At 37.4% G+C, this 13955-nt stretch overlaps 1 protein-coding gene across 1 annotated transcript in view; it reads left to right on the top strand.

The window, feature by feature from the left end:
* The window catches only part of CIB2 (calcium and integrin binding family member 2), a 39919-nt gene extending 26561 nt beyond the window's left edge, over positions 1 to 13358 (top strand). The window contains exons 4-6 of the mRNA XM_008946935.1: positions 5511 to 5658; positions 5760 to 5955; positions 12935 to 13358. Coding sequence (XP_008945183.1) covers positions 5511 to 5658; positions 5760 to 5955; positions 12935 to 12956 — 366 coding nt within the window. The 3' untranslated portion in view covers positions 12957 to 13358. The remainder of the gene's footprint in view (positions 1 to 5510; positions 5659 to 5759; positions 5956 to 12934) is intronic.
* Positions 13359 to 13955: the final 597 nt, after the last annotated feature.

Genomic DNA, 13955 nt, shown 5'->3' with positions numbered 1-13955 from the left:
ACATCCTACAATCTTAATAGGCTGGAATTTAAAATTTCAAGGGGTCCTTGGTTTCAAATCTTGTCATGTGATGGGCAATAGCACCCCAGAGAGCAAGCTGATCCTCTTATGAAGTCCCCATCCCTGCTCTGGCCAGTCTTGACCTGCAGCTCCCTTCTCTCTGCATCCTGTTAGTTGTTTCTAGTTATGATGGGATGTTTTAGCCCTTTAAGACCACTCTTCTTGCTTCTCTGAAGCCCCTTTTTAAAAGTGTGTCTCAAATCTAAATCTACCTGCTTGATATTCTTTAGCAATATTGTTTGCAGTTTCCTGCTATAGTTAGTGAATCAGGTTTTGTTAAAATGCCTTATTTCCATGATATACTATTATGGTCTGTAATGCTTAAACAATTCTATGTGCAACCAGAATCTTTGGTGGTTTGGCTGTTACGACCATAGTACAGCCTTCAGTAAAGAGGTAAGCTTATTGCTGAACTGTGCTTTCTGACAGGATGGTGTAGGTTTGTGTTGGGTTTGGTTGTTTTTTCTTTTTTTAAGAGGCTAACATAACAATTTAGCTCTGTCGTATCATTGGTTTGTGCAGGGTTTTCCTCCTCAGTACCCTGTAGGCACTTCAGGCACTACTCCTATGGGGGGTCTGATAATGAACAATTTAGACATTTTTATATTCAAATTTGTCTGTTAAGGGTTCATTTCTATTTTTTAGGAATAATTTCTGAAATTTGAGAGAGGTTTGCTTCTGATCAGTTCTTAATAAGTCCTGATTAAAGCATCCAAAGGGATTCTGTCTTTCAGTAGTCTGAAAAGCAGACAGCTTTTGTGCATTTGAGTATCTTCCCTAATGTCAGTAGGGACTTAGTTTAAAATACAAAAGACAAAATGATCATCATGTTTCTGTGGATATAAAACTGAGAAGCATTTTGTAATGATTGTCCAGCATCTCCAGTTTAGTTATCTTGACCTATCTTAACATTTAACTTGCAACCTCTTATTTCCAAAATGTAGTTAGCTTATGAAAATAGGATACAATGCTTTAATTTTCAAGCTGCAAAAAGGACAGGGCAAAAGGAAAGTGCAGTGCTTTCCTGGAAACTGCAGGACAGTAACAAGTGACTTGGTAAGATTTAGCTCCAGTCTTGGGAATAAGCCCTATGATATTTTCTTAGAAGACTAATCGGTATTGTTTATTGTATCGTGTTCTAGGTCTGTATGTTGGAATAGGTGCCATGTAACATTCAAAAATTTACAGAAACAAAATTATCTGACTAGAAAAAGTGATAAAGAGACAGATGGCACATTTAGGAGGATTCTCAAGCCACTACAGCAGCATCAATCTGCAAAACAGCAGAGTTTCAGCTGTGACTATTATTTGTTTCTGTCTCTCCTATAATTTTTATTGAAAGGACAGAAAAAGCTTTTTAAGAAGACAAGTGTAAGTTTCTAGTTTTAAAAGGATTCCTTTTAAGCAATTAGTGCTTAAGGGAAAACAGTGGCTTTTCCTTTAAATATGATGGAATCCTAATCTGTACTCTTTAGAGTAGAGGTAATGAAATTACAGGAAGGATGTGAAAAGTATCTGTGAAGGTAAGCTAATACTTTCCATTGTGTAAGCCACAGATATACTGCCTGAAGACACATAATATGAGAAAGTTAAAGGAAAGAAATCAATATGAGGAAAGATTTTATTTTTCATTTAGGTTTTAGAGATCCATTTTGCAAAGTTACTTGAGAAGTATGCTTAGATCCATTTAATTCATTGTTAATTCATCTGGATGTTTCAAGATCTCTGGTATGCTGAGTAGATAACTCATCTTATGCAACTGCAATATGCTTATTCAGTCAAAGAGATCGTGCCCAGCATTTCTAGTGCAGGAAGTCCTGGGTTAGATATTCACTACTGATAGGGCTGATTACACCTGTGTACTCCCTGTTTGTTACCCAATGCTACCTCTAGGATGTCAGTTTACAACAGTTACCATGACACTTAGTTCTGATGAAGTTTGTTCCAAAGAAAGCAATATAGTATTTTAGAAATAATAATTTTCTAACATGTTTTCTTATCTACTCTGCTATTTAACATTCTCTGATTATAAGCATTTAACAGATATAGCAATTTGGTTTTTAGGAAGAAAGTGAGCCTTTTCCAGAGATTTTAGGAAGTTCAGACTGGCAGAACTTAGATTTAGATATAAGGAAGAAGTTCCTCGCTATAAGAATGGCAAGACACTGGAACAGGTTGCTCAGGGAAGTTGTGGCTGCTCCAACACTGGAGGTGTTCAAGGCCAGACTGGGTGGGGCCTCGCACAATCTGGTCTAGTGGGACATGTCTCTGCCCACGTCAGGGGGGTTGGAACTACGTGATCTTTAAAGTCCCTTCCAACCCAAACCATTCTATGATATTTCAGCCCAAAGATCTTACTTGGGCTTATTAATGACAATTTGAAACAATAGAGTTAATTGTTTTCCACTGAGTGTCTGTGTGTGTTTTCATACTGCAGACAGGCATATTTCCAAGCATCCCAGTCAGATACTTCAGCCTTAGCAGTACCCCCCGATGCACACGTGCTTTACCTCCTCTACACATCATGGACATGATAGAGTGATCATTACATATCCTTTTACAGTAACTTTCAGCCATCTGTCTTATTCTGGGGCGTTTTTCATTCTGAGACTCTTGAGAGGTGACCCTGGTGCTTTTTTGAGGTGGTTGATATTTTATTTTCAGGAATCCCTGTTTTCTAGTCCATATAATGTTGTTTGGTTTTTTTTTTTTATTGGGCCCAGTTTGTTCTTATCTAAACAGTGAACTCAGCCTTATGTATTCAGCACAGTGCACAGTGAGCTCATTAATCGCTAACCCTTTGCAATCTGTAGGCATGCTCTCTCTTGTGGAATTACTTCAGTTATGGAACCCTGCAGGACAATTTGAATTTAGTATTGACTACTTTAATGGGATGTCATTTGAGCCTAAGGCTCTGTTGTCCCTGCTTCATGTATCCATTAAAACAGCCTTATTCCTGGCTGTTATGTCAGCCAGAAAGACTGGAGAGACCTTGGCATTTTGTAGTGAATTTTGAATCTTGATTGTCTAGGGGAATTCCACTTCCAATATCTGTTTCTCGTGTCTCACCCATCTTCAGAAGACTGACACACACACTTGCAGTTTGTCATTAGATAGATGTTTGCCTTTTGGCAGATTCCATCTAATTTCTGCCATGGAAGTAATCACGGAGCACAAACTGCAAGACCCAAAGGCATCTCACTAGGTAGCTGATGTATCCCAAGTGCTTTATTGTCATTAAATAGAAACCTTCTGACAGAATCAGGTGTGCTCTCTGGCCAGTATAGTGAATGGCCAGTATAGCTTCTGTGAAAAAATATCTCCAGCTTTCAGCTGGGATGAAAATTGTTCTTCAATTTGCCAGGTGGCGTGACTTGACAAAGGTATGTTGGCATGGTGTAGTCTTGATAAATCCATGCCTTGTACTCAAATGTCCGACTACTTCTCTGTACTCGCATCCTGGAATTAGACACTGCAAAGGGTTATCTCATGGTGTGAATCTATGCATTGGCCTAACACCTGAAGAAAAAAGGAAGACTGCTTTCCAGGAACTGAATGTTCTGTGAACTGTCCATGAGCACAGTCACATCTCACATTTCTCTTAGAGAAACAGCGTTTGTATGTTAGGCTTGTCTTTTAACAAGAACCCTTAAAACTTTTTTATTATCTGAGGCTGTAAGAAAATGTATCTTAAATGTTTTCTCTGTGTGGGTAACAAATTTCATTATGCTTCCAAGTTCCATGTGTGATTTCAGTTGAACATCTTTATCTTCAGTTCTTGTTGTAAGCCACTGTATGCCACTTAAAAGTCAATTGCCCTTCAGAGGCAGCTGCATATTAGAGGTAAGTAGCCCAATTTTTGTAACATATTTTATTCCTTTAAGATGAAGGATACTGTAAAGATATAAACCATCGGTCTGTTCACATAACTGCTTCCTATGTGCTGCTTGTATATTTTTAGTTTGCTTGTACTTCTTTAGTCTACATTGGTATGCAGAAATGAGTTCTATATATGCATCAGTTCTGTTTGTGAATTATCAAGAACAAATTCAAGTTAACTGAAAAATAACATTTTTTCTGGTCATTTACCTCTCCAGTATAGATGTTTTATGAAATTTCATTTAAAGTAATAAGACGGTTTATGAATACCCGCTAGCTAATTAAACTTACAGAAAAAAAGAAATTAAATTGTTATATGACTGAGCTCTGAGCTTTTACAGGACTGCTTCTTTTAAAGCCAAATAAAATGCAGCATGCATATTAGAAATAAAGAACATAATATGCCACCACCAAAGCTGTTTACATTTATAGGAGATCAATATGTAAATCAGTGTCTTGAGTTCAGGTAAGATCTGTAGAACAAATTTGATGAGGTGCTGCTCACAGCCCAGATCATATTTGTGGTTTGTTTTTTTTTTTTTTTTCATATTGAACTGTATTGAATTGATTTCCCCAGTTTTATAGAAATTCATACAGACACAAATTCATCTTGGGTTTCTGTATAGCTGTGGGAAAGACACTGGTTTGTTACTATAAAAACATTTGTTTTGCACTTTGGAGTAATAAAGCAATTTTCCTTACGCTGGCTTGTGTATTTATGGTTTTACAATATTTTCATACTCAGAGTAGCCTTCACACCAACTGTTTTGGTAGGGTGCTGGAACAGGATCATCTCCTGTGGAGAAAAAATTTCATTTAAAAATTTGACTGACTCTGTTCAACCAGAGGCTGGACATTCATGTGTGTCAGAGTGAAAATGAAAGACTTTTCTACAAGGTTCTACTGGGATGTGACTCTACATCGTTAATGAACAGACATGAGTTGTTTGATGGTTGATTGATGGTTCCACATCTATTAGGTGTGAATACAGTTTTTTACTTTTTAAATAATATTTGTTCCTCCAGCCTCAGAAGGTGCCTGGAAGTCATGTGCCACCAGAAGGCATAAAGACCCTGCTTGTTTCATCAGCATTCCACCTTGGTCTGTTTTCTTCCCATCCTGTCATCCCATGTTTGTGTGTGCAAGCTTCTTAATGTAGGAGCTGGAATCCTTCTGACTGGTCTTTCTAACATCCTCTCAGGAACCTGTTATAAGCAGATGATCTTCACACTCTTAGTACCTTTATCCTAACATTTATAAGGCCTGTGTTCCACACAGGAGAAATGAGATGGGCAGTGGTTTAGAGAGAATGAATAACAATGGAGCTGAGAAAATCTGAGCAAGAAGTGGTACTATGCAGCAGCATGTTCTGCTGGTATTTTCTGATAAAGCATAGGAATGTCAATTTTTAAATGCGTTTTGGAAGGAAAAAAAAGTTTTCTTCAGAGAGCAAACCATGGAATTAAATACTCATCAACAAGGAGTCTGCAGATTTTTTTTATCTTCCAAATACTTAAAAAAAGCAAAAGAAAAAACAAACAAACAAACTTAAAAAAATCTGTTTTTCACAGGAGAATCCCTTCAAGGAAAGGATTGTGGAATCTTTCTCAGAAGATGGAGAGGGGAGCCTCAGCTTCAATGATTTTGTGGATATGTTCTCTGTCCTCAGTGAAATGGCTCCCAGAGAGCTTAAAGCAATCTATGCTTTCAAGATCTATGGTATGGTATTGGGATGCTTTTGTATGCCTTTTTTGTTTGAAGTAAATGAGTTGAGTATGAGAGTTGATGGTGATCCTTCTGTTGGTTCTTTTATTGTTTAGATTTTAACACAGATAACTTCATCTGTAAATCAGACTTAGAAAAAACTCTCAATAAGCTGACCCGAGAAGAGCTAACAGCAGAAGAAATAACTCTAGTTTGTGAAAAAGTGATAGAAGAAGCTGACATGGATGGTGATGGGAAACTAGGATTTGCAGATTTTGAAAACATGATTTCCAAAGCACCGGACTTTCTCAGGTATTGCCTTAAGAAAAAGAAGATAGTCTCTTGCATATTTTCAGGTATTATTTTTAGGATGTTGCTGCATAGTGTAATGCAAGAAATGTCAGACAAAAGTACTTTACTGGGGAGCTGACTAAAAGATGACTTCTTACCCTAACTCAGTGTACTTTTCTGGAGCATATTCTAGTTCTCTCATAACTTGAAGACTAAGAGCTCAATGTCTTCAACTCCTTTTTTTTTTTTTCTTGCTTATTTGGTTTCTTCTGAAAAATTATAAGCTCAAATCGATATTGGACTCAAGACTATATCAAGGATCTATGCTCTCTGAACAGGAGTATGTGTGTAAATATTGTATGCATGTTACAAATACACATTGAAACACATTGATCATTTGTGTGGAGATGGTGAGAGCTAGAGGACATTACAGTGGGTGTAGTTCATGCTGGTAACAAAAATAAAATTAATTACTGCAGTCTTTCTTTGATCTACTGTTAATCAGGGGGGTTTGTAACTGATAGTTGTAATTTTTGTTGTGGAGTTTCTTCCTAATAATCTGTAGTTAAGGCCCGGCTATCTTAAGACAGTTTTTCTTGCCCATTTTGTACCTAAAGAAACATGTTGAAAAGGACAGTGGCTTTTTATTTTTACAGATTAATAAAACAGTCTACATAAACTTATAGTTAAGGCTCTTACTTAAATAATACAAGGATAGACCTTCTTTATGAAATTACAGTGAACCAGCCAGCAAAAATAAGGTACTCCCAGACTAGGAGGAATTAATATTTGAATCTGATATCCACTGGCAGAGTAGGCTGAAGCTAAAATCTAGGTCTAATTTGTCTCCAAATTTCAGTGGTCTGGGTTAACTATGTCTAATAGTAAATACTTGATAACCTGAAAAAGGTTTTTTTTTCATAATCCTTGTTTATAGACATTGTTGTTAAGTTGGTAGTGTTGCTGTGTTGTGGTTTGAGGCTTGGAATGGGGTCGTGACCTTCCAGCAACTGGGAGGACCCCGGATGGGGGTGAACCATTGTATTCCCTCCCCTTCCCACACACACTCTGATAAGAGGCAGGGAGTGGTTTCTAATTTCACTCCTGCCTTGGAGCTCGGAGAGGAAAGTTGTCCTTTCACTCCGTGGGACCCTGGAACCATTTCTGAGGGTTTTGTATATTTTATTTTTTGTATTATTCCCCTAATCTTTGTATATATTATTTTCCTTACCTCCCTTTTTCATTTTCTGTTCCTTGTTGAACAATATACTTCATTTTTTTTTTTTTTCAAAAGTGTCTCTCTCTCTCTCTCAAGGGGGGGGGCAGAGGCGAGTACATAGTTCTGTTCCGTGTGGGGCCTGCCCTGAACCCCTTTTTACACGGAACCAGGACATGCTGTTTGGTGACAATTGGTAATAACACAAGTTTTAACATCGGGGAAGATAAATAATCTAACAATTGTCTGGACTGGGAGCAGGTATGCAGTATGATTGCACATTGTTTTGGGAATGTTGGAATTAGTAAATTCCACTTTCTGCAGACTTGTGCCTCCTGGTTAGTTGACCGATATCTGAGAAGTTCAGGGTCTTTTTTACCTAGGGCACAAAAACTGGTTCATCTATGTAGATTTTTCTGATATCTAGAAAGGTGTGGAATGATTTTACATCTTTCTATGAAGTGGACACTTAGACTCTTTTACACAGCTACCTGTTTGCAGGAAAATGACAGAAACTTAATCAGTCCCAAGTTGTTGAATTCTACCAAAGGATTCAGAAGTTAATGGGGAGGATTAACAAAGCTCACAGTCAGACTGATTGAGACTGTATTTTCCTAGGGAATAAGGCTAAACATTAGGATAGAATTAAGACAGATCAAAATTTGGACTGATTATCTTAATGATGTTGAAGTTTTAAGTGTCCTTGCAGAACACAGAATGGTTTTTCTTTCATAAATGAAAATTCTGAGGAAAGACATTGAATGATTCTACTATAAAGCATGAGGATATGACACCTATGAACCATGAGAAACTTCAGCATCTTGGGAGGATGTGCTACAAAGTGAATGTGAATGTCTTTTATACATTAGAAACCTATCAGGCATTCCTTGGCTAATCAAGTGTATCAACAGAAACTCTTTTAGAACAAGAAACATATCATCATTATGGCGAGGCTTAGTTAAGTAGGTATTTTAATATTTTGTTTACATGTATTTCCAGCTAAGAAAATGTTTTCTTTATACTGTTATCCATATAGAAGGTGCTGGGGTCAGATAGTGTTTCCTTTAATCAATCAAAAGGCTGTACTGTACCTACAAATCTGGTAGAGAACAAAGATCAAAAGTGGAGAATTGAAGGCAGATTTGAAGACTCAGCAGAAGCTGTGGTTTCAGAAATTTCCTGTGCCATGACTGTCTTTCCTGCTGTCTTGTAGAGGCTCATGAACTGCTGACAGAATGCCAAGCTGAGGATACTATGCAATCCAGTCATTTCCTGAGAAAGCAGCAGAGGGGAGTATTTGCCTCTGTAGCTATTGGAATGATTGTCGTAATTATTTTTCTTTTCCCAAGTTTATGATGTTTTGGGAAGTGGAAAGACCTGAGTGCTGGGTACTTGATACGGCAAGAAGATCAGTAAAAAGAGGAATGAGAAGTACAGAACCTGTTGTAGATCACGTAAAGAGGAAATAGAGAGGGAGGGATCAGACAGCACCGATAATCTCAAAGGGGCAGGCTAACAAGTGTTGGAAGACTGGTCATCCAATTGCTCAGTTTAAACACGTATACTTTGATCTGTGTTTGTGACATAGTGAACTCATGTTATCAAGGTGTCTCCTTGATGTTCAAGACAGCAATGTGTGTATTTAAAGCACATTTTTTTTTCTATCCCTGGATACAAGAGAAGTGGTAACTTCCCTCTCCTTTCAAGTCTAGGAAATTAACTAGGTCACAGGATTCAGCTCGGAAGTTGTCAGACTTAAGAGCTCCTGATATGACTTGACCTAAAGAAGGGTTTCCTTCCATTTTCTAGCTAAAACAATGTTTAGAGCCTCTGACTGTTAACTCAGCAACGTGGTTTTTAACCTTTGAAGCTATAGTGCGAGATGGGGGTGTAAATGGGAAAAGTCTGAGAGCTGAGAATAGAATGTGTAGTTTTTCTGATCAGGTTTCTGTTTCAGCCATGGTTAATAGCTGCAGAAAAAGAAGGTAACAAGGTCATGAGACCTCTTTTATCCAGACTAATCTGTATGGAGGAATTGACACTTCTCCCTTACTGTGGTTTGATATTCATTTTGCCTGTAACAGTATTTTATTTTTTGAGAACATTCTTAGTCATATTTTTGCTGTATGCATGGCATCATGGACTGACACATTTGTTAAAACTGAACTTCTTTAATTGATCTTAGCTGCTTACCCTCATTTTTGAAATACTGTGTAAATGTTGCATTCTGAAAAGAGACAGTGATTTGACTTTTGGAATGGGATCCATTGAATTTTAATGCCACAGTTGGTATGCCAAGGTCTGAATTGGGACTGAAACTGAACCAGGGCTCTCTGATAGTAGCAATGTGTGCTGGCATGTGGCAGGATGTGTGACATGGGACAAGAGTACAATTCCCGTAGATAATCTCTCACCATGAAACACCCAGCTCCTTTTTGAGTTCAATTATACCATAACAATCTTGGACACATTATCTATTCGTTTAATGAAACAATGCTTTCTTTTGTCTTTCTCAGTTTATCTCCAGCTCAATTCATGACCTCTCATTTTCCTCTCTTCTTTGTCTTCAGCTGTAATTGTCCTCTATAGTCATAACCATAGGCCATGTGCAGCCAAACTGAAGACAGGGCTGTGCAGTTTCACCATGTAATATTATACGGAGCATGCAAAGCACAGGAGGTGTCTTAATAGTGGGCCAGCAACCCTACATGCCTCCGGTAAACTTATGCCTGCACTATCTTTTTAATACTGTAAAAAGATATAAAGATATGTTTTCATGTAAATAAAACTGTCCCTTTTGAAATGTTCAGCAGATACATGGAAGAAATACCAACCCAATGGTGTCCAGAGATGGTCATAAATATCATTTGGTTTTGCATAGCTCCACTTTTTGTGCCCAACTGAATGCATTCCAGACTGTAAATTCAAGGAAGCTTAAGTGCCTATTGATTTATGCTTTCAGCTGCTCAACAGCTGTGAAAATTAAACACCCTTAAGAACCAAAGCAATAGCCACTTTTGAAAATTACACCAGTTAGCAATTGAAGATGCTGGGTAACTGCAGTTTTCAGGGACTTGGCTGTGAAGCTATGGAAAATAAACATTTAGAGTCATAGTTTTCTGAGTATCTAATCCCAGAATACCATACTGGCACCTGATATGTGATCTTTTTGAAAATGTTGACTAACTTGCCAGACTCTGGATGATTTTTATTTGTAGTAAAGGATTTCTAATTCTGTCCTTTTCCTTCTCTACCACCAGAAGCCACTTGTTCATATCATGAGAGTTGGAAACTTAGGATGCAAACCAGTTTGCTTTTATCCCTGGCTCTGCCATTGCTTGAGCAGGTCATCTCTGCTAAGCCATAGATGATTTTGTTTGCTCTGCTCTGTTATGTGTTTTATATATTAAAATGAAGTATGAAATTACTGAGGAGGAGTACCTTCTTCACCTTGTTTGTGCACAGCCTTTGAAGGCCAGATTCCCATAACCACGTGAACTCTGGCTTAGAAGCACTCTTTTTTTCACACAGCTCAATATGTTGGATTTTTTTGAGCTGTCAAACTATCCTGCCTACTTTGTGTAGATATATATATATGTGTACATATATGCACAGCAGGTATTCATTTTGGTACCATGATCCAGACTTTAACCTGGTATGAGCTAAAATTCATCTACTGTTCGTTAACCAGTTTTCTGTATCTCATCACTCATTTCTCAAACCTTTACTTAAATGACCCTGTGTAGGTTTAATCTCCTACAGACAGGCTTTGCAAGCTTTGTCCTACTGTCAAGCAAATGAAGATACAGTAAAGTCTGTTGCTTGATTTGCACTGCTATGGTTGAGGAGTTTTTTTAAGACGAGAAGAAAATGCTACTCATCGTTGACCAGGGAAGAGGATATATGCTTTTTTGGCTGTTGCCCTGAAAGCCTGAGTAAGCTGTAAATGATAATGGCAGTTGCTAGTTCAGGAAATTTCATCCCAGTAGGTTTATTTCACTCAAAATTGCTATTGTTAAGAAGCTGCTTGTAGCTTAATGGAAGTAGTAGCAGTCTGAACTGGCATTAGCTAAGTGTTCTGTTCTACAAGACTGGTTATGTTTTCCACAGGAAATTGTTTTATGAATCATTCTGGAAGTTAAGGCTATCTGAATGCCTGGGGGTGAAACATACGATAATAATTTGAAATGGAGTTTGAGAAGAATGTGGCATTAGTAACACCTGGGAGGTGCCAGAACTACACAGAGAAACAACAGATTAAACAAAGAGATGTCATCGGAAATGCGGAATTTCTGAAACCTTTGTGGGCCTTTACCCATATAACAGATGATGTCCTGACTCCATTACTACCTAAAGCTGAAGTAACAGAAGGTCTCTTACAGCATATAGACATCTCATAAGACCTGTCCCAATGTGCAGATTATCTAGTTCTTAAGGACTCAAATTAGAGCTAGTGACAAATGGGCAAGAGATGCTCGGCAAGAAAACAGTGAAAGGGAGTAATTTTTGTCAGTATTTTTCACAGAATATTTCAGCTGCTTCTTAGTAAAGAGCTTAATCTCTGAAGGCTGAAATGACACTCTAATAGAAATACCAAAAAAAATTCCAATAAGTAGATTTCCAGTGAAGTGGATTTAGATAGATTTTAGGTATGACTCCTTTAAAAAAACAAACCAAAAAAGAGATGTTTTCACATACACTACTGTGGATTTTTTAGTTGCTAGACATTGCCTATGTGGGACTTAAATATTCAAGAGTTTGGATTAATATGGGGCTCTAGACATTTCTTGAGTTGTGAACAAGGTGTTTATGATGGCTTTTTTCTAAAACCTTAGTGCCAATAAGCTCTTTGTATCACTGTATGCTTTCTTTCGCAATACTTAGAGCAATACGCCACACTGCTGTACATCATATCATTCAGTGTCACCCATACTGAATAAATTCCTAGATACAAAGTTCCTAGGGACCACTATGAATATAAAATTTTATCTTCTCCAAATACATACCACAGAGCTTCCCTCAGTGAATTCCTGGTTCAAATCAAGTAGCTGTGATTAAGTTAGAATATTCTTTTTGTAAAACAAAATCTAAACCCTGTACATCCAGACCTCTTCAGACTCTCAAATACCCCAAACATTTAAAGTTCTTTTTTGGTGTAGGCATAAAAATTATAGTATTTATGTATGAAAATACATAATAATCCATTCTGATTCCAGTCAAGAAAAAAACTCAAACATACAGTTTATACTGCTGTGACATTGAACAGAGATTACTACCTGGAGAAAGTGAGCTTTCAGCATGCCCTCTTTAAATTGTCTTTTTTTACTGGTGTGCTGAGATGCTCAGGAGTTCTTCTAAACACTAATGGCAGTAATAAGGCATGCTGCTCGCCTGTATCATAGTGCAAATAGAAAGAAGATAACAGTATCTCTTGTTCTTACCAAGAGGAAAAAAAAAATAATATCTGCCTAATTTGACTTGTTCAGGAACTCAAATGCTGCGCCATAGCAAAAGTACTACTGGGAAACATCTAGATCTGCTGTATATCCAATAAAGAGGTCAATTTATGCTTGATTTAATCCAGTGCTGAGCTTGGTCCCCTGTCCTAACATTTTCAAAAGCTGGAAATTTCTCTCAGAATGTTAAAATCTTCCTGAGAGCATGAGATAAGAGATTCAGATTTATTACACTGCATCTTCTTGTTTGTTCTTTAAGGAAAATATGCATAGTGACAAGTGTGTTTATATCGCATAATCTTTTTTTGTTTGTTTGTTTCCTTTGCAGTACTTTCCACATAAGAATCTGAGGATGTTTCTGAGAGCCCGTGTTATCAGAAATGACTTGCTGATCCAGCCTTTCTGAATCTCAGGCACTCTGGGGGCTTTTGTCCTCTAATTTTGGCTTCTTAGAACTCAGCAGAAAGTACTGAAATAATTCTGGTCCACAAGAGACAGGTGCATCATGTGATTTACAGGATATTTGGAACAGTCATATTTTTATCTTCACTGCTGGCCAAGCACCCTGGCAAAGATGGTTGGTTGTTGGGTTCTTCATTTTCTCTTTTTTTTTTTTAAAAAAAAAAGATGGGCAGAATCAGAATATTATTAAGGATATTTCACATAGATTTTATATTTATGAATATTTAGTACTGCTCTTGAAAGTGCAAAAAAAAAAAAAAGTTTGACAGAAATATTAGCTTTGGTGACTTTTCCAAGAGTATTTGAAAGAAAGCATGGGCCTTAAATAATGAGATGCCTCTATCACTGTGTTGTACAGCTGGGAATCTTGAAGGGAAAACATCTTAGGTGAAAATCACAGTCAAGACCAAGCTCCCAGTGTTGAAGACAACCACATCCCAGGTTTGCCTTTCTGTCACTGAAATGGAAGCTGCTGGGTTTGGTGCTTACCTTCAACCAAGATTTTATGGATTATCATGTCCTTTTGAAACTTGAAATATTTGCCTTTTATATATAACTGCATACATCATTGATTTCTCCCCAAGATAAACATTATAACTGTGTCCTTATTCTCCAAGGGGGTCCTGCATTTTACTCATTCTATGGCCTGATAATGTTGAATGGAAGAATATGATCATCTGTAACTCATGAAGAAGTTAAAGAAGCACACAACTACCATTAAGGACATGAAAAGACATTTTATTTCTAAACCAGCTATGCAATCTTGCCCATAAAATGCATGAATGCAGCTCTATATTTCTCTTCCCTCTCCAGATGGAAATCAGCTATATCTTTTTTTTAAAAATTTTATTTAAAATTGACTTCCAGTATTGTTTAGGTACTGGGGA

Source organism: Merops nubicus, unplaced genomic scaffold (assembly GCF_000691845.1).
Source record: "Merops nubicus isolate BGI_N331 unplaced genomic scaffold, ASM69184v1 scaffold20379, whole genome shotgun sequence".
NCBI classification, from domain to species: domain Eukaryota; kingdom Metazoa; phylum Chordata; class Aves; order Coraciiformes; family Meropidae; genus Merops; species Merops nubicus.
This window is presented reverse-complemented; position numbering and strand designations above follow the sequence as displayed.